General features: G+C 57.1%; 2 protein-coding genes across 2 annotated transcripts in view; one reads left to right on the forward strand and one right to left on the reverse strand.

Annotated features, from left to right (window-relative positions):
• Positions 1-215: 215 nt before the first annotated feature.
• VOLCADRAFT_100520 (uncharacterized protein) lies at positions 216-5,623 on the forward strand (the record flags this gene model as incomplete). The annotated part of the gene is made up of 7 exons (XM_002959077.1): positions 216-434; positions 1,029-1,302; positions 1,559-1,720; positions 1,809-3,280; positions 4,787-4,828; positions 4,897-5,142; positions 5,567-5,623. The coding sequence occupies 7 exons, from the start codon at positions 216-218 to the stop codon at positions 5,621-5,623; spliced, it is 2,472 nt and encodes an 823-aa protein (XP_002959123.1).
• Positions 5,624-7,182: 1,559 nt separating this feature from the next.
• VOLCADRAFT_108483 (uncharacterized protein) overlaps positions 7,183-18,176 on the reverse strand; it is a gene marked incomplete at both ends in the record, with an annotated part of 36,446 nt that continues 25,452 nt past the window's right edge. The window contains 8 exons of the mRNA XM_002959083.1: positions 7,183-7,303; positions 7,788-7,972; positions 8,627-8,686; positions 8,740-8,744; positions 11,337-11,346; positions 11,619-11,770; positions 14,267-14,348; positions 14,833-14,903. Of these exons, the coding sequence (XP_002959129.1) occupies positions 7,183-7,303; positions 7,788-7,972; positions 8,627-8,686; positions 8,740-8,744; positions 11,337-11,346; positions 11,619-11,770; positions 14,267-14,348; positions 14,833-14,903 (686 nt within the window). The remainder of the gene's footprint in view (positions 7,304-7,787; positions 7,973-8,626; positions 8,687-8,739; positions 8,745-11,336; positions 11,347-11,618; positions 11,771-14,266; positions 14,349-14,832; positions 14,904-18,176) is intronic.

The following is an 18,176-nucleotide window of genomic DNA, read 5'->3' on the forward strand; positions in this document are numbered from 1 at the left end:
GCGCCAGGACGGTCATGCGGCGCTTCGGCTTGTGGGACCGGCTGGTATGTACGGAAACTGGTACAGTACGGCAGCTTGCTGTACGGGATAAAACCTGTAACTCGGGGCGTTTCAGGTCGCGAGGGCCCCCCTCGAGGGAGAAGACGGAGAAGATGGGCTCTCTGGCATCTGAAACCCAGAATGTGTCACACGCGACACGACGCGTCGCTAAACACATGGCACGTGTCCGTGCCTACCCGCCCCACCTCATACGGCCAACATTGGTTGCCCCCACGACAGGCCTGTACGACACCGTGGAGGGCCTGTCGTACTTTGTACGGTGCACGCACCCTGCGCTGGAGCTTACGACGCTGACGACCGCACAGCAGGGTTGCGTGTACGACGACGAGTGCCTGGAAGTACGGCCGGTCTGGAGGAACTCGCTGCTGTGGCAGGTACCCCCCTGGCTCAGTACGGCAGATCTGGCCCCGGGATCAGCAAGCGGTGGCCCCGCAGAGGCCCAACAGCGGTTTCGGGGCTCTGCATGTAATCCTGGGAACGTAACCGCAGCTCCGAAACCATTTGGCGACGGTGGCGGCGACGGCGTGATCAGGCCGGAGGAGGGGGGAAAGACGAACCACACACGATTGAAGCTGCTGCCAGGGCTGCCGGAGGAGGGGGGCGATGGAGATTCGGATTGGATGCTCAACGCGCGGCCACGAAAGCGGAAGAGGCAGCGGCGACGTCAGGGGGGAGGAGCTCGCTTAGGCGAGGCACTAGGCGTGGCTGGGGCTGAGGCCCCGCAACAAAGAACCGCAGCCGAGGACGGGGCTGAGGAGAGGCCGCTGCCGCCGCGGCGGCGGCGGCGGCTGTACGACAGCACCGGCGGAGGCGCCGACGTCGCTGTCACTAAGAATCTCAATAGCAGCAGTGGCAGTGGCAGTAGCAGCAGCAGTAGTGAGGATGAGGGAGAGGGCGGGGGGAAGGTGGGGGCAATGTCGTGCCTAGGCACACTGCCATCTTTGCATGCGCTCCGTGCCTCAATCCAGAGGGCTTCGGCGGCGGCGGCGGCCCTTCGTGCGGCGTACGACACTGTATCCCGAGGGAAAGAAGAAGCGCCGCCATCGGTGTCGGAGGCGTCGTGGGATTTAGGATCCTGCAGTACGGCAAGTACTACCGCCTGCGACGACGGGGAGGAGGCGGAAGAGAGCCCGAAAAGAACAAGCGGCAGTAGCGGTGGCGGCACCGGCAGCAGCAGTAGCAGCAAGGGTGGGGTCCCTGAGAGTGGTGGAGATAGCAGCAGCGATGTGAGAGACGGCGGAGGTACGCGGAGGGACACGGAGGGCGATGGTGATAGCGATGAGGTTGCGGCGGCGGCGGCGGCTGCGGCGGGGGCGCTGGATCGCCGCCGCGGCCGCGGCCGTCCTGGGAGAAACGGCACAGCCGCCGCTGCTACTGCTACTGCAGCTGTTGCCGCAGCGGCGGCGGGAGCTGGCGGCGGGAGGCCGCACGGCAGTAGCAAGATACGGGGTGACCACCTGGATCTGTTTTCTGAATTGGATCGTTTGTTCATGGCCAGCGGCCCAGCGGAGCGTCGTCCAGCGGGTGTACGGAGTCGTACGACATGGTCGCGCGGCATCAGGCGGAGGCGCTGCCGCCGCCGCAGCGGTCGTGTGCTGGCTGCAGCTGTCGGCGGCGGCGGTGGCGGTGGCGTGGACCTGCGGCAACTTTGACCTCGAAGGTGGCGCTGAGGTCTCAGGTTCTTGAGCGCCTTAGATCCGCGGTCACCGGTCATCACCTGAAAACCAGACCTACGCTGCCGCCGCAAGGTGTACGGCGCACGGCGGCAGCAGCGGCGGCGGCGGCGGCAACCCCTAGCAGCACCGTCGCCGCCAGGCGGGTTACGCTGCCAGGGCTGCAGCCGCCGCCGCCGTCGTCAACGCGACAACCGCCGCCGCCGCTGCCACAACCGTCACCACAGCGAACTAAGGCGACCCGGCCGCCAGACGACAACCCGCTTGCCTACCTCCTCTACCTGAAACACACCCGTCAGGCGGTGTTGGTAGTTGCCGCCGGCGACTTGGCTGCCGTACGGTCGCTGGCGGCTCACCCCGTGTCGAAGCTGCTGCGCCGAGCGCCGTCGGGGTTACTGCTTGCGGTAACGCACGTGGCGGCGGCGGAGGTGACGTGGCAGCGGCGGTACCGCCAGCTGGCGGAGCGGCAGCTGCCCGGGCCGCACGTGTGGCCCAAGCCTGCCGCCACCGCGGCGGCGACGGCGGCGGCGGAGGCAGTGCCGCCGCCGCCGCTGGCAGGACTTGGCCATTTGGGTTCCGCTAGGGTGACGATGCGGCTCAACGCGGTGGCACCGGCCACCTTTCCGTTGCCGTTCGAGCTGCGTGTACGGCAATGTGCGGCGGCGGGGCGACGTGGCGTGGCGAATGAGGACGTTAGGGAACGTGGTGTGGACGCTGTGGACCGGCAGCTGGAGGACAACATTGCTGCCGCCACCGCCGCCACCGCCACGGCAATGGAACCGGCGGCGAAGCCGGCGGCGTTGCGCGAGGTGGTGTCCAATGCCGGCGACAAGCGTACAGGACCCAGCTCCCAGCCGTTACACGGTCAGCGGCAACAGCTACAGCCGCCGCCACGAGCACTGGCGGAGCCGGAAGATCGGCCTCAGCTGCAGCTCGTTGCGGAGCGCGATGAGCCGCGGGAGGGCACTGAACCAGCAGCTACAGCCACAACGGTGGTTGGTAATGGGCACGTGGCGGCGGCGGCGGCGGCGGCCGCACATCGACCGATGGGTCGCAAGGCCAATGGCGACCGCCGGGGGGCTGCCGGGATCATCACGCAACGCCGCAACGCGGTAAAAAGCCGTGTCGCGTCGCTGCTAGATACGCTGACGGCGACGTGCGTTGTCGTACAACATGGCGGCGGCGGTAGCGGCGGCGGCGGTGGCGGCACCGGAGGAAAATCCCGGGGCTTCTTAACTTCCGACACGGACGATGACAGCAGTAGCAGTAGCAGTAGCGGTAGCGGTAGCGGCGGAGAGCAACAGAAGCAGACGCAGATCCAGAAGGCGGAAAAGAAGCACGAGTGTCAGCGGCTGGTAGCGGCGGCGGTCCTGGTACATTGGTGGGATGACGGCCCGGGCGATGGCGGCGGCGGCGGCGGCAGGATGGGAAACGAGGCGGCGGCGGCGGCGGACTTGGTTCCGGAGCAGATGCTTCCACCGGTGGCGGAGGTGCAGCGGAGGCTGTTCTTGGAGAGAAGAGATACCGGGTTGTTGCAGATGTTGCAGGTGGGCGCGTGTGTGTGGGTATGCATGTGTATGTGAAATCGTTGGATGCGGGGATTGTATGTGAGGAGCAGCAGCAGCGGGATGAGGGGGAGGGTGAGGAGGAGGGGGAGGAAGTGCCCATGCTGTGTTCGCGTTGGTGTTGGCTGTAGCGAGGTCGCTAAGGGGGCCGCAGGGTTTTCCGTTGGGTTGGTTGGTTTGTTGGTTAGGCGGGTTTTCGCTTTCTTCTCCTTAGACTTAGGGTCTTAGGGTCTCCTTAGACTTAGACACCATCCTAATGCCCACTTACCTTCCCCTCCCTTCCGCTCCCGCTCCGAAACCAACGAACGTCCCGGGCGGACCAACCGCTTCGCCATGGGAGCGTGGCTCAACATGCCGCACGTACACTTGCGTTTTTGTGTGCTCCATTCGCCGTACAAGGCCCTCCGTCGTACATTCCCGCACCTGACACGGACGGCAATGGCTCAGCGATTCCTCCTCAACCAGCAGCCGCCCCATCCGCCCCGGCAGCACGGGTCAGCAGGTCTCGCAACATCATCAGCCGCAACACCAGCTGCAGCAGCAGCATCAGCAAACACATTTGCAGATGGAGCGGCACCAACAACATCATAATTACCAACAACAACATAATTACCAACCCGCCGGCCCCTGGGCGAACGGCGGCGGAGGAGGACGTACGGCGGGTGGCAGCAGCAGCGGCGGCGGCGGCTTGACGGCAGATGAGGAGCTAGCGGCAGCCGTGGCGGCATACGGCACGCCGGAGCATACCGGCGGCGTCATGCGGCCGTCGTACTCTTACGCATCGTACCCGGAGAATGAGCCCCGTGCTCTCCCGCCGGCCGCACCCCCTGTCTTTGGCTGGCAGTGCGGCAGCAACGTCGGCGGCAGCAACATCGGCGGCGGCGACGCTGTACTGCATTCCCTGCGTGGAAATAGCGACGTGTACGGCAATCAACTGCACTCGCCGTGGCCAGCAGCTTCGCATGGCCCTCATGGCGCGTGGACCGGCCAACCATTACTGTTGCCGTGCTTAAAATCGCGTCATATCGCGTTAGCGTCGCGTTAAACTCGCGTTAAAGCCTCGTAACACGAATTTAACGCGACGTAACGCGATCACCCGTTGTCATAGTGGTAGTACGGCACGCACTAATAATACATATACGCGCTAAAGCGCAATTCCAGCATCTATAGAGGCCTTTCCAGCGGCCAGCTACTACAACATGCCACGTGGCATGCGTGAAGCTGACAGACGTTTGTAGCGGACCTAACAGGCTGGGGGCCTTGGGCCCCACCGACAGTATCCTACTACGGCAGGAGTGGTCGTGGGGATTCGTCCGGCAGGTAGGCCGAGATATGAGCTTCTTCACCCAGGCGGGATGCTCTGGCCAGACACTTAAATATCACGATTACTTGGTGTATCACTCTGCTGCCGTCGGTCTAGTTATACCGTACCTGTCTATGTATTCTAGTGTCTGCCGCTGGGCTGGACTTCTTCCCGTCTCTTCGAAGGCGATCTGCTCTACACTTCCGCAAGGTCAGTCGTCTGTTAAGGTGAGTGACTGCTACACCTTGCCTTCCACTGCCGTGCCTCCCGGTGCACATGCTGCCACTGCTGCCAGCTGGGTAACGCATTGTTCTTTTCCTATCACTACACTTGCCCTTGGGATGTCCTGGTTGGATGTCTGCATTGGCTTTCTGCCTTTGGGCCCTGTCGACCGTGGCCGTGTGTGAACTGCGTGGGAGACTCTCCCAGTTCCATCCGTCACCAGCCGGAATGCTGTACCCCGCGAGTTGCGGTCAAAGCTGACCCTAAGTGTGCCGCCCCGCAGCCACCGCCTCCATTCGAGTGCACCTTTATCGGTTCGGTGAGCTGTCTCGGCGGGCTCTCTCCTGGATTCTGCCGCCACTCAATTGTGGACTTGCTGGGCTATCGTGCAGCTGTAATGGTGCTCAACTTGCACCCTCGCTGCCTGGACCTCCACCATGCTGCCTCCGGCCCCCACTGCCTTCACATGCCTGAGCCTTCTTCAATTTGACGGGCCTCCTCTGCGAGTCTCTGAAGCTGCCTTCATCCACCGTCACTGCTGCTCCAGTGCTGTCTTTCACAGGTGGAAGTTGCGACTTCAAGATCGTGGCCTTTACACTGCTAATCACATACTTGTGAGCCGCCTTCAGTTCGGTGGGCTGCTTCCGTGCAGGCTTCTGCGGCCTGGATGGAACCACCCCAGGCGGGTTACCTCCACGGTTTGCCCTAACACACCGGCTCCAGGTGCCACTACTTACATGCAGCTGAACCGCCGCCAGTTAGGCGGACCTCCTAAGCTAGCTGCCTCTTGCAGTTGCTAAACCTGCCGTTGGTGCCGTCCTGAATGACCGGCCACAGCAGTTTTTAACCTTCACATCCCCCACCGGCGGCTGCTGCCTACATGTGCCCTTCACTGGCATCGTTTTGATGTTATGCCTTCCTTGCTGTACTTCACTGGTCGCCACTATGGCACTTGTCTAGAGCATGGACCCTTACACGGCCGGTATCAACCGCACCATTGCCGCCGTCATCCAGATGCAGCGGTCTTAAGGTGCGAGCTGCCTGCTGCAGCTGCCAGAACAGCCTCCGAGCCGCATGTAGCGGACTGCTGCAGCGGCTTTCTCCTCAATGTGCAGCCACTGGCGGCCGTTCCATACATGCAGCTGAGCCGCCTTCAGTTCAGTGGCTTCATAAACAAGCAGCCTCCTGCAGTCGCTAAACATGCATTTGTGCCGTGCTTAGCGGACCGCCGTGGTGGCTGTTTGGTCTTGGACTGTAGCTGGACGGCGAGACAACAGACGTATGTGTTGCCCAATCGTTCGGGGCTTTTAACGTGGTACCGATAGGTAATACAGTTTCACAGAAAGGCATGTAGTCACATGCAATTTGGATTGCGTATTGTATGATAAACAAGTGCTTCTTTGCTACATTCTGTACCTACGTGAGGCTGTGTTAAGATATATGCATTGAGCTTTTGTATGTACCAAGGATTCCCTTTTCATCACCTTGTGTGCGGTTCGTGTGTGTTCTGCCCGCATTCGGGTGCACACTGAAAGTACATGCATGCGCATGTGGATTAACTTGCGAATTGCGTGTGCTTGTTGTGGTACAGTTGCAATCAGATTTACGCACTGAGTGTGTGTTTGCTGTGGGACGGGCTGCGCCAAGTCTAAGCCTTTCCTACCAAGGGTACATACAATATGCAGGCAGGCGGCTGGCAGAGGTAAAGGCCTGACTTCTGCTCCCAGTGCGTCCGGGTTCAAATCCGCCTGCCGACCTCTCGAGGTGTTTGAGAGGTGATGAAATGGGAGGTGGCCCCCCATCTTATCGACGGTATAGGACGTGATAAAATCAACTTGCGAGCTAACCAGGAACTATGTTGAGGCGCCGTTGATCCGGTAGATTTGGTTGGATGCTGGCGGTCAGTTGCCAAACTCAAAGAGTACTATCTGAAGTCGGATGGGGTGAATGGATTAGAGTGCCCCTCTAGCAGGGGAGAGCAGGGAACTGCCTCGGGAAGGAGGCCGCTGGTGAAGCTTATCCACCCTGTAACAACATCAACAACATCAACATGCATTCGCTCGTGAACCGCCAAGCGAATCGCGTTTGGCGTGCATCAAGCTGCGCAGCTGCGTTAAGCCTTACGCACTGATTAATTGTTAAATTCAAACAAATAAGCACAAATTTAGTCTCAAATAAACCCTCTTAAGTATAAATACTCATTCCGTAATTAATGTTCCGTCAAAAGGGCGCATTTTCAGCTTTGCCACAGCCGTCGTGCGTTAGCTCTGCGTTACGAAACGCAAGCTTATACGCATCTAACGTTGTGAAACGCGACGCAGCACAAGATAACGCGACCTAACGCTAGTCACCCCTTGCCCTAGTGACCGAGATGCATTCGGGTAGGGAGGCAGCGGACGGCGTCCAGAGGCGTGTGCTGCTGCTCCTGACGCGTGTTGCCGTCCTTTTTCTTGAACACGTACAACCATTTGGGCGCGGACCTGTTGAAAGCGTGCAGCAGGCAGCAGCTGTGCTGTAGTCTACAGTCGATTGATTGCTTTAGGGTGTGTCAGCAGCAGGAGGACCGCAAGCAAAAGGCACGTGTGCATGTCTTGGCATGCTTTAGCAAAAGCGGATTTCGTGAACATCCTGTCATGATGACCGTCATGAAATTGCAATCGTGGATGGCTAAGGGACTATTCGCCATGTTGCCATACAAGATTTTTGCCACAAGCGGCTGTAGTTGCTGTCGTACAATACGGCACGCATGGTGCTGAAGCGTTTTGCCAGCACCTCGAGCTTAAACGAGAGCCGCCTTTCCGGCGGCCAGCTAATATATGCACGTGAGGCCCTGCCTGGCACTCGCAAGCTGTACTCAACTATGACACTCTCCTCTTCTCTCCGTCCCCTTTCTTCAGCTGCTCCACGCGGCAGCCCTAGCCTGAGGTCCGATCATGTACGTCCAACCTGTGTCTTCCAACTTACAAGTTGCGGTTCTTGAAGAAAGATTCGGGCACGACATATTCGATATCCAGTATCAGCTTTGCCTTGAGCTGCATCCACTCCTGCTTGGCATGTGTCTGCACTTCCTGATATGAAGTGGACATGGTCGCAATGAGCAGGTTCAGCAGGATGATGGATACGAAGAACGAGAAGCTGATGATCATTGCCTGTGGGTAACAGATGGAGCAGCAGCGGTAGGCAGGTAGGTGCAGGGAGCAAGAGGGTGCATCTTAGCGGATGGAGTGGGCAGCAGATGGAGCAGGTAGCCAATAATAGGCACCGCCATACACCGCCATAAGACATCATCCACATCCGTATCATCCCAGCAGCCAGCAGTGCGGATGCTTTTAATGCGGAAGTTAGCAATCTGTCGTGTGGCAACGTACATCGGGGCCAATCTACCTATGATACGCATGGTTCGTATGGGGTGTGCAGCAGCACACCGTGCAACCACTGCCAAACGAAACAGCCCCGAACCTCCTTAAAACCATCCTACGTTCATACCATTGCAAGGTTAATAAGTGTTCAATGTTCACAAGGCAATCAACGGCACTCATATAGACTTCATAGATGGACGACCCACGTCAGTAAAATTCCTCTCGCCTGTAGACGATGCCTCCTATAATAGATAGGGACCGGCCCTATCTATTATACGAGGCCTTGGTCTATAGACGAGAGGAAATTTTACTTACGCAGCAGGAAGTAAAAACCATAAAAATAATAATACACTATTCCAATTGGCAATCATGTACAGCGCCAACTGCTCCTAGCTATGTATGCACCAGCCATGCATCATGCCAATAACGCCACAACGAACTTACGTGGAGGTACCATACATACTTCGCCTTGCCACCCACGTCCCTTTCGATGCCGCCGGCCGCCTACATTGCAAACATACCCAGGAACAGGTAGGTATATATCACCGGCAACTTACATCATCTGCAATGCGGGGCGGGGCGGAGAAGAATTCATCAGGGGACAATAATAATAAGAGCTAGGGTAATATTAGGAATTAAAAAATGCCCACGCAGTTCCACAGACTTAAGTTTCCCCTGCACCCTGACTTTAATTTCGGCGGCAGCTCGTTAGGGAGTGGCTGGTGCATACATAACGATAGGTAGCTCATTTACATTTACCTTGGAAAGTATTAAGCGAATCAAGTTGAATTTAGATAGCGGCGCGATGTAAGAATTACGAACTGCACTAGTACTCGCTACTTGTAGGAATCGTCTGCCATGATATTGTATCGTGACGGGAGAATCATCATATCAGATCATGACTCTAGGAATGGAAGGTAGCGGTAGGTGGGCCGCATATAATCCATCCGGGTGAGCGAGGTGCTCTGGCCTCCGAGGACACTTAGGATAATTACACTGGTGTTCGGGGTTGTCAACCCTGTCGACGCCGTTCCTTTGTTAGGGCAAGCAAGTCGTAGACCCAAGCAAAGCAAATCTGAGGCTGCGTGGTGTGTGTCGCTGTCTATGTGTAACGGTATTACACATTATTATTACAGCAGGTATCACAGCCTCTATCCTATCTGCAGATAGTTAGAGGAACCGGCAGCAGAGCAAGCAACCTGAGATCCCAGGTAATTTAGTTTGTGTGTCTGCCTGTGTGTCTGTCTGTATGTGCGTCTGTTTACCCAGGTACTACTCCGCCCCATCCCGTCCCAGCCCTGCACTTCTCTTCGGCGGGTAAAGTGCTGCGGCGGGTACACAGCTGTGTACTCTGCAGAGAATGCTGTACATGTACGTTGCTTTGTCGCATTTCCCACTTTCGCCATACATACCAGCCAGCGGCACTGCACAGCTCGATCAGTGCCTACACAAGCAGAATATTTGCACCGCCAGCATCTTGAAGTAAAGTGTTTTTGTTGGGTAAGTAGTTACCGCACAGTGCCGCGCACCTGTTCTTTGCTCCCTCGCTTCTGATGTATTGGCTATTGAAAACGACTTAACCTGCCTTTTCTATCTTTGTCCTGTTCATCACCCGCTACCAACTCCCTGTGTATCCCTTTCTCCCGTGCCTCCGTGTGCCTCTGTGTGCATTTTATCCCAGGCTTGTTTCCCGCACCCTCTCCCTTACATACTTCACGTACATACATTCCTACATGTATCCTCTTTCATACCATGAAGTAGTAGACCGATAGGAAGCTGTTGGGGAAGCCATTAAATAACTCGGTGAACTTGTCGGAAATGCTGCCGCCACCATCGTTGACCGCCTGACCACAAACGGGGCAGATGGACTATAAGATCAGACAAAGAGTGCTCGCGGGAGATGCCAACAGGAGCTGATCCCTTCTTACATGGGCGGTGCGATGAATCTGTGTGTGGTGTGTGTGTGTGGGTGTGTGTAGGTGGGTGGGTGGGTGGGTGTGAGTGTGTGTGGGGGTGTGTGTGGGTGGGGGTGTGTGGAGGTGTGGGGGTGTGGGGTGTGTGTGTGGGGGGATGTGTGTGGGGGGTGGAGTTGAGTTGGCCGACCTGGAGTTGAGTTGGCACCGCTGTTGAATTGGCAAATTCCATGTTAGTGCACTATGTTGTATCCTGTAAGCTTCTTGTACAGCCTGTGGCTCCATTGCCCAACTGTCGGTGGTTAGCGCGTCCGGTCCGATTTGCTAACACCTGTATATTTCCGCTGTCAGTGATTTAACTAATACTGAGGTCAGTTTACTGGCGGCTACTGTTAGTCGCGGCGGCTAAAGCGACTACTGATAGTCGTCCGCCATCCGAATGCCACACCGCTGGGGAAGTCCGTACCTGCGTATGGGCGGGGGCTTTACCTGAGTAAAGCTGGGATCTGCGTCCCTGGTACTATCTGATTATCGGTTGGGTGAATATCTGTCTGCGGATTTCGGTTCTATCTACGCCGCCCAGTCAGACTGGGAACATTCGCGAACATGCCGGCATTGGGCCCAGGTGGACTCTGCCTCAATCGGTATCTTTCGATACCACCATTTCATGGCTGTGTTGTCTGAAGCATACTACACACTAGTGCACCACGTGGTGAGAGCTAAACCCCCAATAGCCACTGACTCCTCAGAAGTCGGCATGAATGGGTGAGAATGATGAGGGTGCCCTGAAACATCGGGTTAGGGAGGGACTGCCAGGCTAGTGGCCCCGGGTGAAGCTATACCCCCTGTTTCACAAAATCATATATACATATAGGCAGGCGGCTGGCAGAGGTTAACCTGACTTCTGTTCCCGGAGTGTTCAGATTTAAATCCACCTGCCGACCTCTCGTGTGTGGGAGAGGGTTGGAATGGGAGGTGGCCTCCCATCTTATGGGTGGTATAGGACGTGATAATATCAACTTGCGAGCTGATCAGGAACTATGTTGAGGCGCCGTTGATCCGGTAGATTTGGTTGGATGCTGGTGGTGAGTTGCTGAACCCAACGAATACATTTTGAAGTCGGATGGGGTGAACGGATTGGGGTGCCCCTCTAGCAGGGGAGAGCAGGGATTAGCTTCGGGAAAGGGGGCCGCTGGCGAAGCTATACCACCTCTAACAGCATACATATAGCAGCCACGCACCTGCGTAACCCTGGATAGCTAACCAACGTGGTGTGATGCATCACAGTAGGGCACCGTAGCTTTCCCCTACCCTTCAAGGGTGCCACGTTTCTAGGCAGCAGGTATTATTTCCATGCTATGCATGTGACTGCTTTCCTAGCTACGTCAGTAACCAGGCGGGGTATGGGCTAGCGTTTGAATTAAAGGAAGGTGATGCTGCAAATACACTCACTCTCAGTTAGTTTTATGTGTCAGATACGACGGCAGGTATGTACAGCAGGTGAATACAGATGCGACACCCACCTGAGGAGTTACCTGCTGCTCGTAGTATACGATGAACTGCCGGAATGCGAAGGAGTACGTGGCCAGCGTAATCGCCACAATGAGCAGGAAGGGGCCCAGGTCTTTGATGATGCGGATAATGATCTGCACATAGATGCCCGGTCCCTCCAGACCTATGAGCGGCAAAGGGGAGTTACTTAGGCAATTAGAGCTTAATGAAGGGAGCGATAAGCAAGATAGGTTGGATATGCAAAGCGGCGGGCAGGGTCCACACTAGAACATCTACATGTAACTATGAGCCAAGCAGCCAACCAACCCACTAAACGTCGATGCCACCTGGCTAAAGATATCCAAGAGCACGCCGACTGGATGAATCTATCAGCTCCGTCAAGTTCTAACACACAGCAGCTATGTAGTCCGTACTTCGCACATACATACATAGGTGGCAGGTGGCTGGCAGAAGTTAAGGCCTGGCTTCTGTTCCCGGACGAACCGGGTTCAAACCCGCCTGCCGATCTCTCGGGTGTATGAGAGGTGTTCAAATGGGAGATGGCCCGCCATCTTGTGGACGGTGTAGGACGTAATAAAATCTACTTGCGAGCTGACCAGGAAATGAGTTAAGGCGCCGTTGATCCGCTAGATTTGGTTGGATGCTGGCGGTGAGTTGCTGAACCCAACGAATACATTCTGAAGTCGGATGGGGTGAATGGATTAGGGTGCCCCTCTCGCAGGGGAGAGCAGGGACTGCCTCGGGAAAGGGGGCCGCTGGTGAAGCTATACCACCCTGTAACAACATCATACATAGGTGTCACCCGGAAGGAGGTCTGGCTAGTAGAGCCCCCGACCGGCTGCAAGCAGGCCCCCTGCGACGTGATTGCTCTAGCGGCCCTGCCTGCCATGGAGGTCGGCAGATGCTGCCTGACGGCGGCCAGCAGGAGACAGGAAAGGGCGGCAAACCAGGAGCCGCCGCCGCAACAGCTAGCTCAGCAGGTACAGGCGCAGGGCCCCAGGCAGCAGCAGATAACGGACTTCTTTCCCCCGGCCGACGGGGTGGGACCAAAGGTGGGCCCGCACTGAACGCGCCGGGGGACGAGGACCACATACCGGGGCGAAATACAGAGACAGGGGCAGTAGAAACAGCGGCAACCATGGTGGCCGCAACCCCCTTGGAGCGAGCCCGCGCCCATGCAGTGGTGGACTTCTGGACGCGTTTACCCTCTTTCGCAGTGCTGGGCATCCCGCGAAGGGGCTGGGACGGAGTGGGACCTGACCTCCCGATCTTATCGGTTGCAGAAGCAGCGATGTGATGCGCGGAGGCGGTCGAAATCGCAGCTTAAGAGCGCTTGTGGGCGGGTTAGGCAAGGCAGGGCTCCGGTGTTGTATGGTAGATTGAGGATGATTGGGACTGGGAAGGCGGGTGGGGGGCGCAGAGCTCTTAAGGGTTGGAGGGTGGTGTGGGGACAGAGGGCAATAGGATGGGTGGGAAGGAAGGGGTGGAGTTGAAAGTAGCCGGTGGGGAGCCAAGTGGGAAGTGTTTCGTTGTTTGGAGGAGGGGAGGGGAAAGGGGGGAAATGGTACTGAGGGGCAGGGAGGGGGGGCCAGGGAGGGAGGGGGTCGGTTTTCCCCTAACGCCACGCTGAGGGGTTTGGAGAGACTGGGATAGCTGGGGGCGATCGGGGAGGGGATGGGGTAAGGCAGAGAGAGCGCCAAGAGGACGTAGGTCTTGGGGAATCAGGAGATAGAACACCGGTGGTTGCAGCGGGGCTCGGATGAGGGGGAGGTGTGACCCGAGAGGGGCCGTACTACTTAGGCACGTCTGTACTGCAGGGTTGGGTGGTTTGGCAGGGATCGAGGGCGGGAACTTTGCCTTCTTGGGGTTCTCTTGAGATCTAGAAGACCAGCCGTTCCGGTCTAGTAACGGTAAGGGGGAGGCGCCACACGGGCTACTTTCCTTCCCCTGTGGACTTCTGGTGGACCAAGGAGACGTGTCCCGTGACAGAGTCCTCCCGTTCATGTATGTGCCTGTATGACCCTGGCTTTCGCGGTATATTTAGGGCTGGTGTGTCCTCCCCTTTCTTTGGTTGGTCGTCTCCCCTGGAACAGCCCAGGGAGGGAGAGGTGGAGGAGGTCAGGAGTCTTGAGGTGGATGCGAGGCGTCTTGTGGTTTTTAGCTCTCTTGCCTGTCCTTTTTGGAGGCCAATGATGGCTTTGTGTGCCGTTTCAGGAGACATCCCCTGTCCGAGACACCCCGGCCGTTCTCCTTGTCTCTTCGTTTTGGGGGTGAACTGGAGACTTCGGTGAGCCCTTGCCTCAGCTCGGGTTATGAAGGAGTTCAGGCGGGACTTGAGAGCCAGCCTGTTTGTACTGCCGCGCCATCCCAGGACGGAGGCGCGGCTGAGCGGCTGTGATGCGTACTTTTTGACGGCCTGAATCGGGTCGGGAGTACACATGACTAGCCGAATTTTTCTGTGTGCTCCCGACCCCTGCGCTGTGTTTCGGCTCTGCCCCCGGATCTAGCGGTCCACAGTGTAGTATAAGACATACATACATACATGCATTGTACATACGTATGTACATACGCGTCCTTACGTACACACAGATTACTATGTAGATACGTAGTATACATACGCATTGGAATGCACCCAGCGACAAACCCTAGTGCCAGCCACCTGATGCCACCTGGAGCATGCGGATCCCCAGGAGCATGGTGCATGCGGACATCACCCAGCGGGCTTCCTCGACACCCAGGAGCTTGCATGCATCGCAGCAGGCGGGAGGGGAAGGCAAGGGGCATACCGCATTAATGGTGATGGCGGTGATGGCAGCAAAACTAGCGTGCCTTGTCATAGCAAGCTACTCATACCTCTAATCAGCGGTTGGCTGTTGGCTTAAGAGAATGAAGTGACTAACCTACACCTTTATTTCTGACTTATAATGCCTCCAACCACTATTTCATCTATGCATGCCCCTGTCCAGCTGGATCTTACCTGGGCCAACCAGGCTGGAGTCCATAACCCATACCCACATTCCCTCCCTCCTCCCATCCCTCAGCCATTTGCCTACAATCTACATATATACATATACACAAGTCCTCGGGCCCCCGCACGGCTGATGTGGGCAGGATGGAAGGCAGGCGTCGCATGGGGGGATACCCATGTCGCTCATAAACAGGACACATACACCTTCAACACAGTAAATCAAACACAGCATGCACGCACACAAGGCCAACTCTCACTTGCAGCAGCAGCACCAACACCACCATGACACTTGAGAACAGCTCCACCCAGTTCCAATAAGCGTTGAAGCCTGCAGACAGATCGAAATACACGAGGTTCAGGGAGAGAACACCAATTCAGACCTGGTCTACCTGTTGATACTGGAGGTGATGGCGGACCATACACTATGACGACGGGTGATCGCGTTAAGTCCGCGTTAGCTCGCGTTAGTTCGCGTAGCGGTGCGAATCTTAGCGTTAGGTGCGAATGAGCATGCTTTTGTAACGCAAAGAGCTAACGCACAACGGCTATGGAAAAGCGGAAATCGGCCCTTCTGGCCAAGTTTTTTAAAAATTTATAATTTTCAGATTGTAAAGGTTTATTTGGAAATAAGCTTGCGTCGTTTTGGTCGACTTGGACAATTCATCCGTGCGTATGTTGAAACGCGAAGCATACGCGCATGTGTAGCAAGGCGATACGCATGCGATTCCATAATGCGATTCGTGCGTGTGGGGAGACAATGCGTAAAGCAATTCGCGTCCACTCGCACATCAAACGCACACAGTCCGCAAGGCTATTTGCATGCGAATGCATGTTGCGTATCATGCGTATGAAGGCTGATTGCGTAAAGCTTAACGCGGCCTAACACTCACCTTACGCACACATTTCGCAACGCATTTCGCATGCTAATACATGCTGCGTTTCATGCGTATAAAGGCTCATTGCGTAAAGCTTAACGCGGCCTAACACTCGCCAAACGCACACATGTCGCCAGGCATTTCGCATGCTAATACATGCTGCGTTTCATGCGTATAAAGGCTCACTGCGTAAAGCTTAACGCAGCCTAACACTTACCAAACGCACACATATCGCAACGCAATTCGCATGCAAACAAATGTTGCGTTTCAAGCGTATGAAGGCTCGTTGCGTCAAGCTTAATGCGGCCTAAGCTAACACACAACATGCACACACGATTTACCTTTGATGAATCGCATGACATAACAATTCACGTGCGATGTTTAATGTGTTGGTCGCATACTCAGTTCGTAAACCTTCACGCAGTCTCATGAGAGAATAACATGCTTCGCAGCACTCAGGGGGGGCTTCCGCAAACGAAATCGCATCAGGCGCAGCCCTACATCGCACAACGATTCATCATACCATCAACTAGATGCCAGAAAGGTGGCGGGACATGCCGCATGCGAACGCGCACGCAATTAGACCCCCGCCGTGAGATGCGTCGGTGGCTGTGAGGCAGGTGGGACATGCCTGGGAGGCTGAAAGGGCTTCCGGACGCATAAATCGCACCAGGCGCCGTCGTACGCCGGACCAACGATGCATCATAACATTAACTAGTTGCTAGAAAGGCGGCAAGAAAAGGAGCATCCATACGCGCACGCAATTAGACCCCCGCCGTGAGATGCGTCGGTGGCTGTGAGGCAGGTGGGACTTGCCTGGGAGGCTGAAAGGGCTTCCGGACGCATAAATCGCACCAGGCGCCGTCGTACGCCGGACCAACGATGCATCATAACATTAACTACTTGCTAGAAAGGCGGCGGGGAAAGGAGCATCCATACGCGCACGCAATTAGACCCCCGCCGTGAGATGCGTCAGTGGCTGTGAGGCAGGTGGGGACATGCCTTGGAGGCTGAAAGGGCTTCCGGACGCATAAATCGCACCAGGCGCCGTCGTACGCCGGACCAACGATGCATCATAACATTAACTAGTTGCTAGAAAGGCGGCAGGAATAGGAGCATCCATACGCGCACGCAATTAGACCCCCGCCGTGAGATGCGTCGGTGGCTGTGAGGCAGGTGGGGACATGCCTGGGAGGTTGAGAGGGCATAGATCGCATCAGGAGCCGTCGTACGCCGGACCAAGGATGCATCATTACACCAACTAGTTGCCAGAAAAGCGGCGGGGAACGCGTCTTCATCAGTCACGCTCGCTAGCCAACCATCATGGGGAAGGGATGTAAGACCGTCATCCTCTGGGATGGGTCGAACTACTCCCACTGGCTCGGCGAGTTAGGCGATTTCCTCGCAACGTCCAAGTTGAAGAGCTACATCAACAACCCGTCGCCTCCGAGCCGCAACTCCCAAGACGCCCTGGAGGAGGACGCACAGGCGCTCAGCTACCTGCGTCTGTCCTGTGAACTGCCCATCAAGCAGTTGCTCATGAATTGCCCAACCGGTCTCGCCGCCATGCAGCTCTTACAGCAACAGTTCCGTTCTGCATCCCAGGCCCGGCTGAGCCTGGTTGAGCCGCAGATGCAGCTGAACATGCGCGATGGGGAGACAACCGCTGACTTCATTTAGCGGGCAGAGCAGCTCCGTAGCGATATAATTGTGGCCGGCGGCCAGTGGGACGAGAGCACGGTGTGCCACGCCATTCTGCATGGCCTGCCTCCGCAGTACGCCATCACCATCGAGTTCACGATGTATCAGCCCAACTTAACGACCCCACAGATCGTGCTCATGCTGCGGGAGAAGGACAACAACCTCAAGACCCAAGCAAGCAAGACCAGCCTGGTGGGAGCTGTCGGCCCTGGCCATGCCACCAGTGGAGTCGGCAGCACCGCCAGTGCTGCAGGCGCCGTGGGGGCCGGCGGCACCTGCCGCTACTGCGGACAGCCTGGTTACTACATCTGCGAGTGCCCCTTAAGCAGGCGGACGAGTCCGTCGGCCTTCACCACAGCAACGCATTCGAGCAGCTGCACGCCGCCGGCAACATCAGTTGAGGCAGCCGCAACCGCCACTGTGACGGCGGCGGCAGGGACACTGGCAGCGGCAATGGCGGTAACAGCGGGGCCGACGGAACACGTGAACGCGGCCGTGCTTGATGCGGCAACAGCCACCGCAACGGCGGCGACACTGCAGGCGGCAGCAGTGGCAGCGGCTCGGGCAGCAGTGGAAGCAGCTCACGCCAGAGCCGTGCCACAGTGCTGGTCATCGATGGCAGTGGCAGCAGCTCACGAGTCATCCTCGACTCAGGCTCACCATACCACCTCACGGGTGACCACTCCCTGCTGCACAACCACGTCCCCGCCGGCGCGCCACGGCTGATCGAGTGGGGCAACAACCAGCTGGCCGATGTCATGGGAACAGCGCAGCTGCACCTGCGTACACGTGATGGACACAATGTCCGGCTGCACAACATGCTGCACGTCCCCAGCTCGGGCCTCATCCTAACATCTGTCAATCTTCTCGTGACACGCAGCTGCTCAGTCACATTCAGCACGACAAGACGGGCTGCTGGTTCTCATGCATCGGCCTCCCTCGCAACAGCCCGTCTATCACCGCATGGAATGAGCGTGGGCACTACGCATGGACGTGGACCTGCGGGCGCCGACCGACGTCACCGT

Source organism: Volvox carteri, assembly GCF_000143455.1.
Source record: "Volvox carteri f. nagariensis unplaced genomic scaffold VOLCAscaffold_123, whole genome shotgun sequence".
NCBI classification, from domain to species: domain Eukaryota; kingdom Viridiplantae; phylum Chlorophyta; class Chlorophyceae; order Chlamydomonadales; family Volvocaceae; genus Volvox; species Volvox carteri.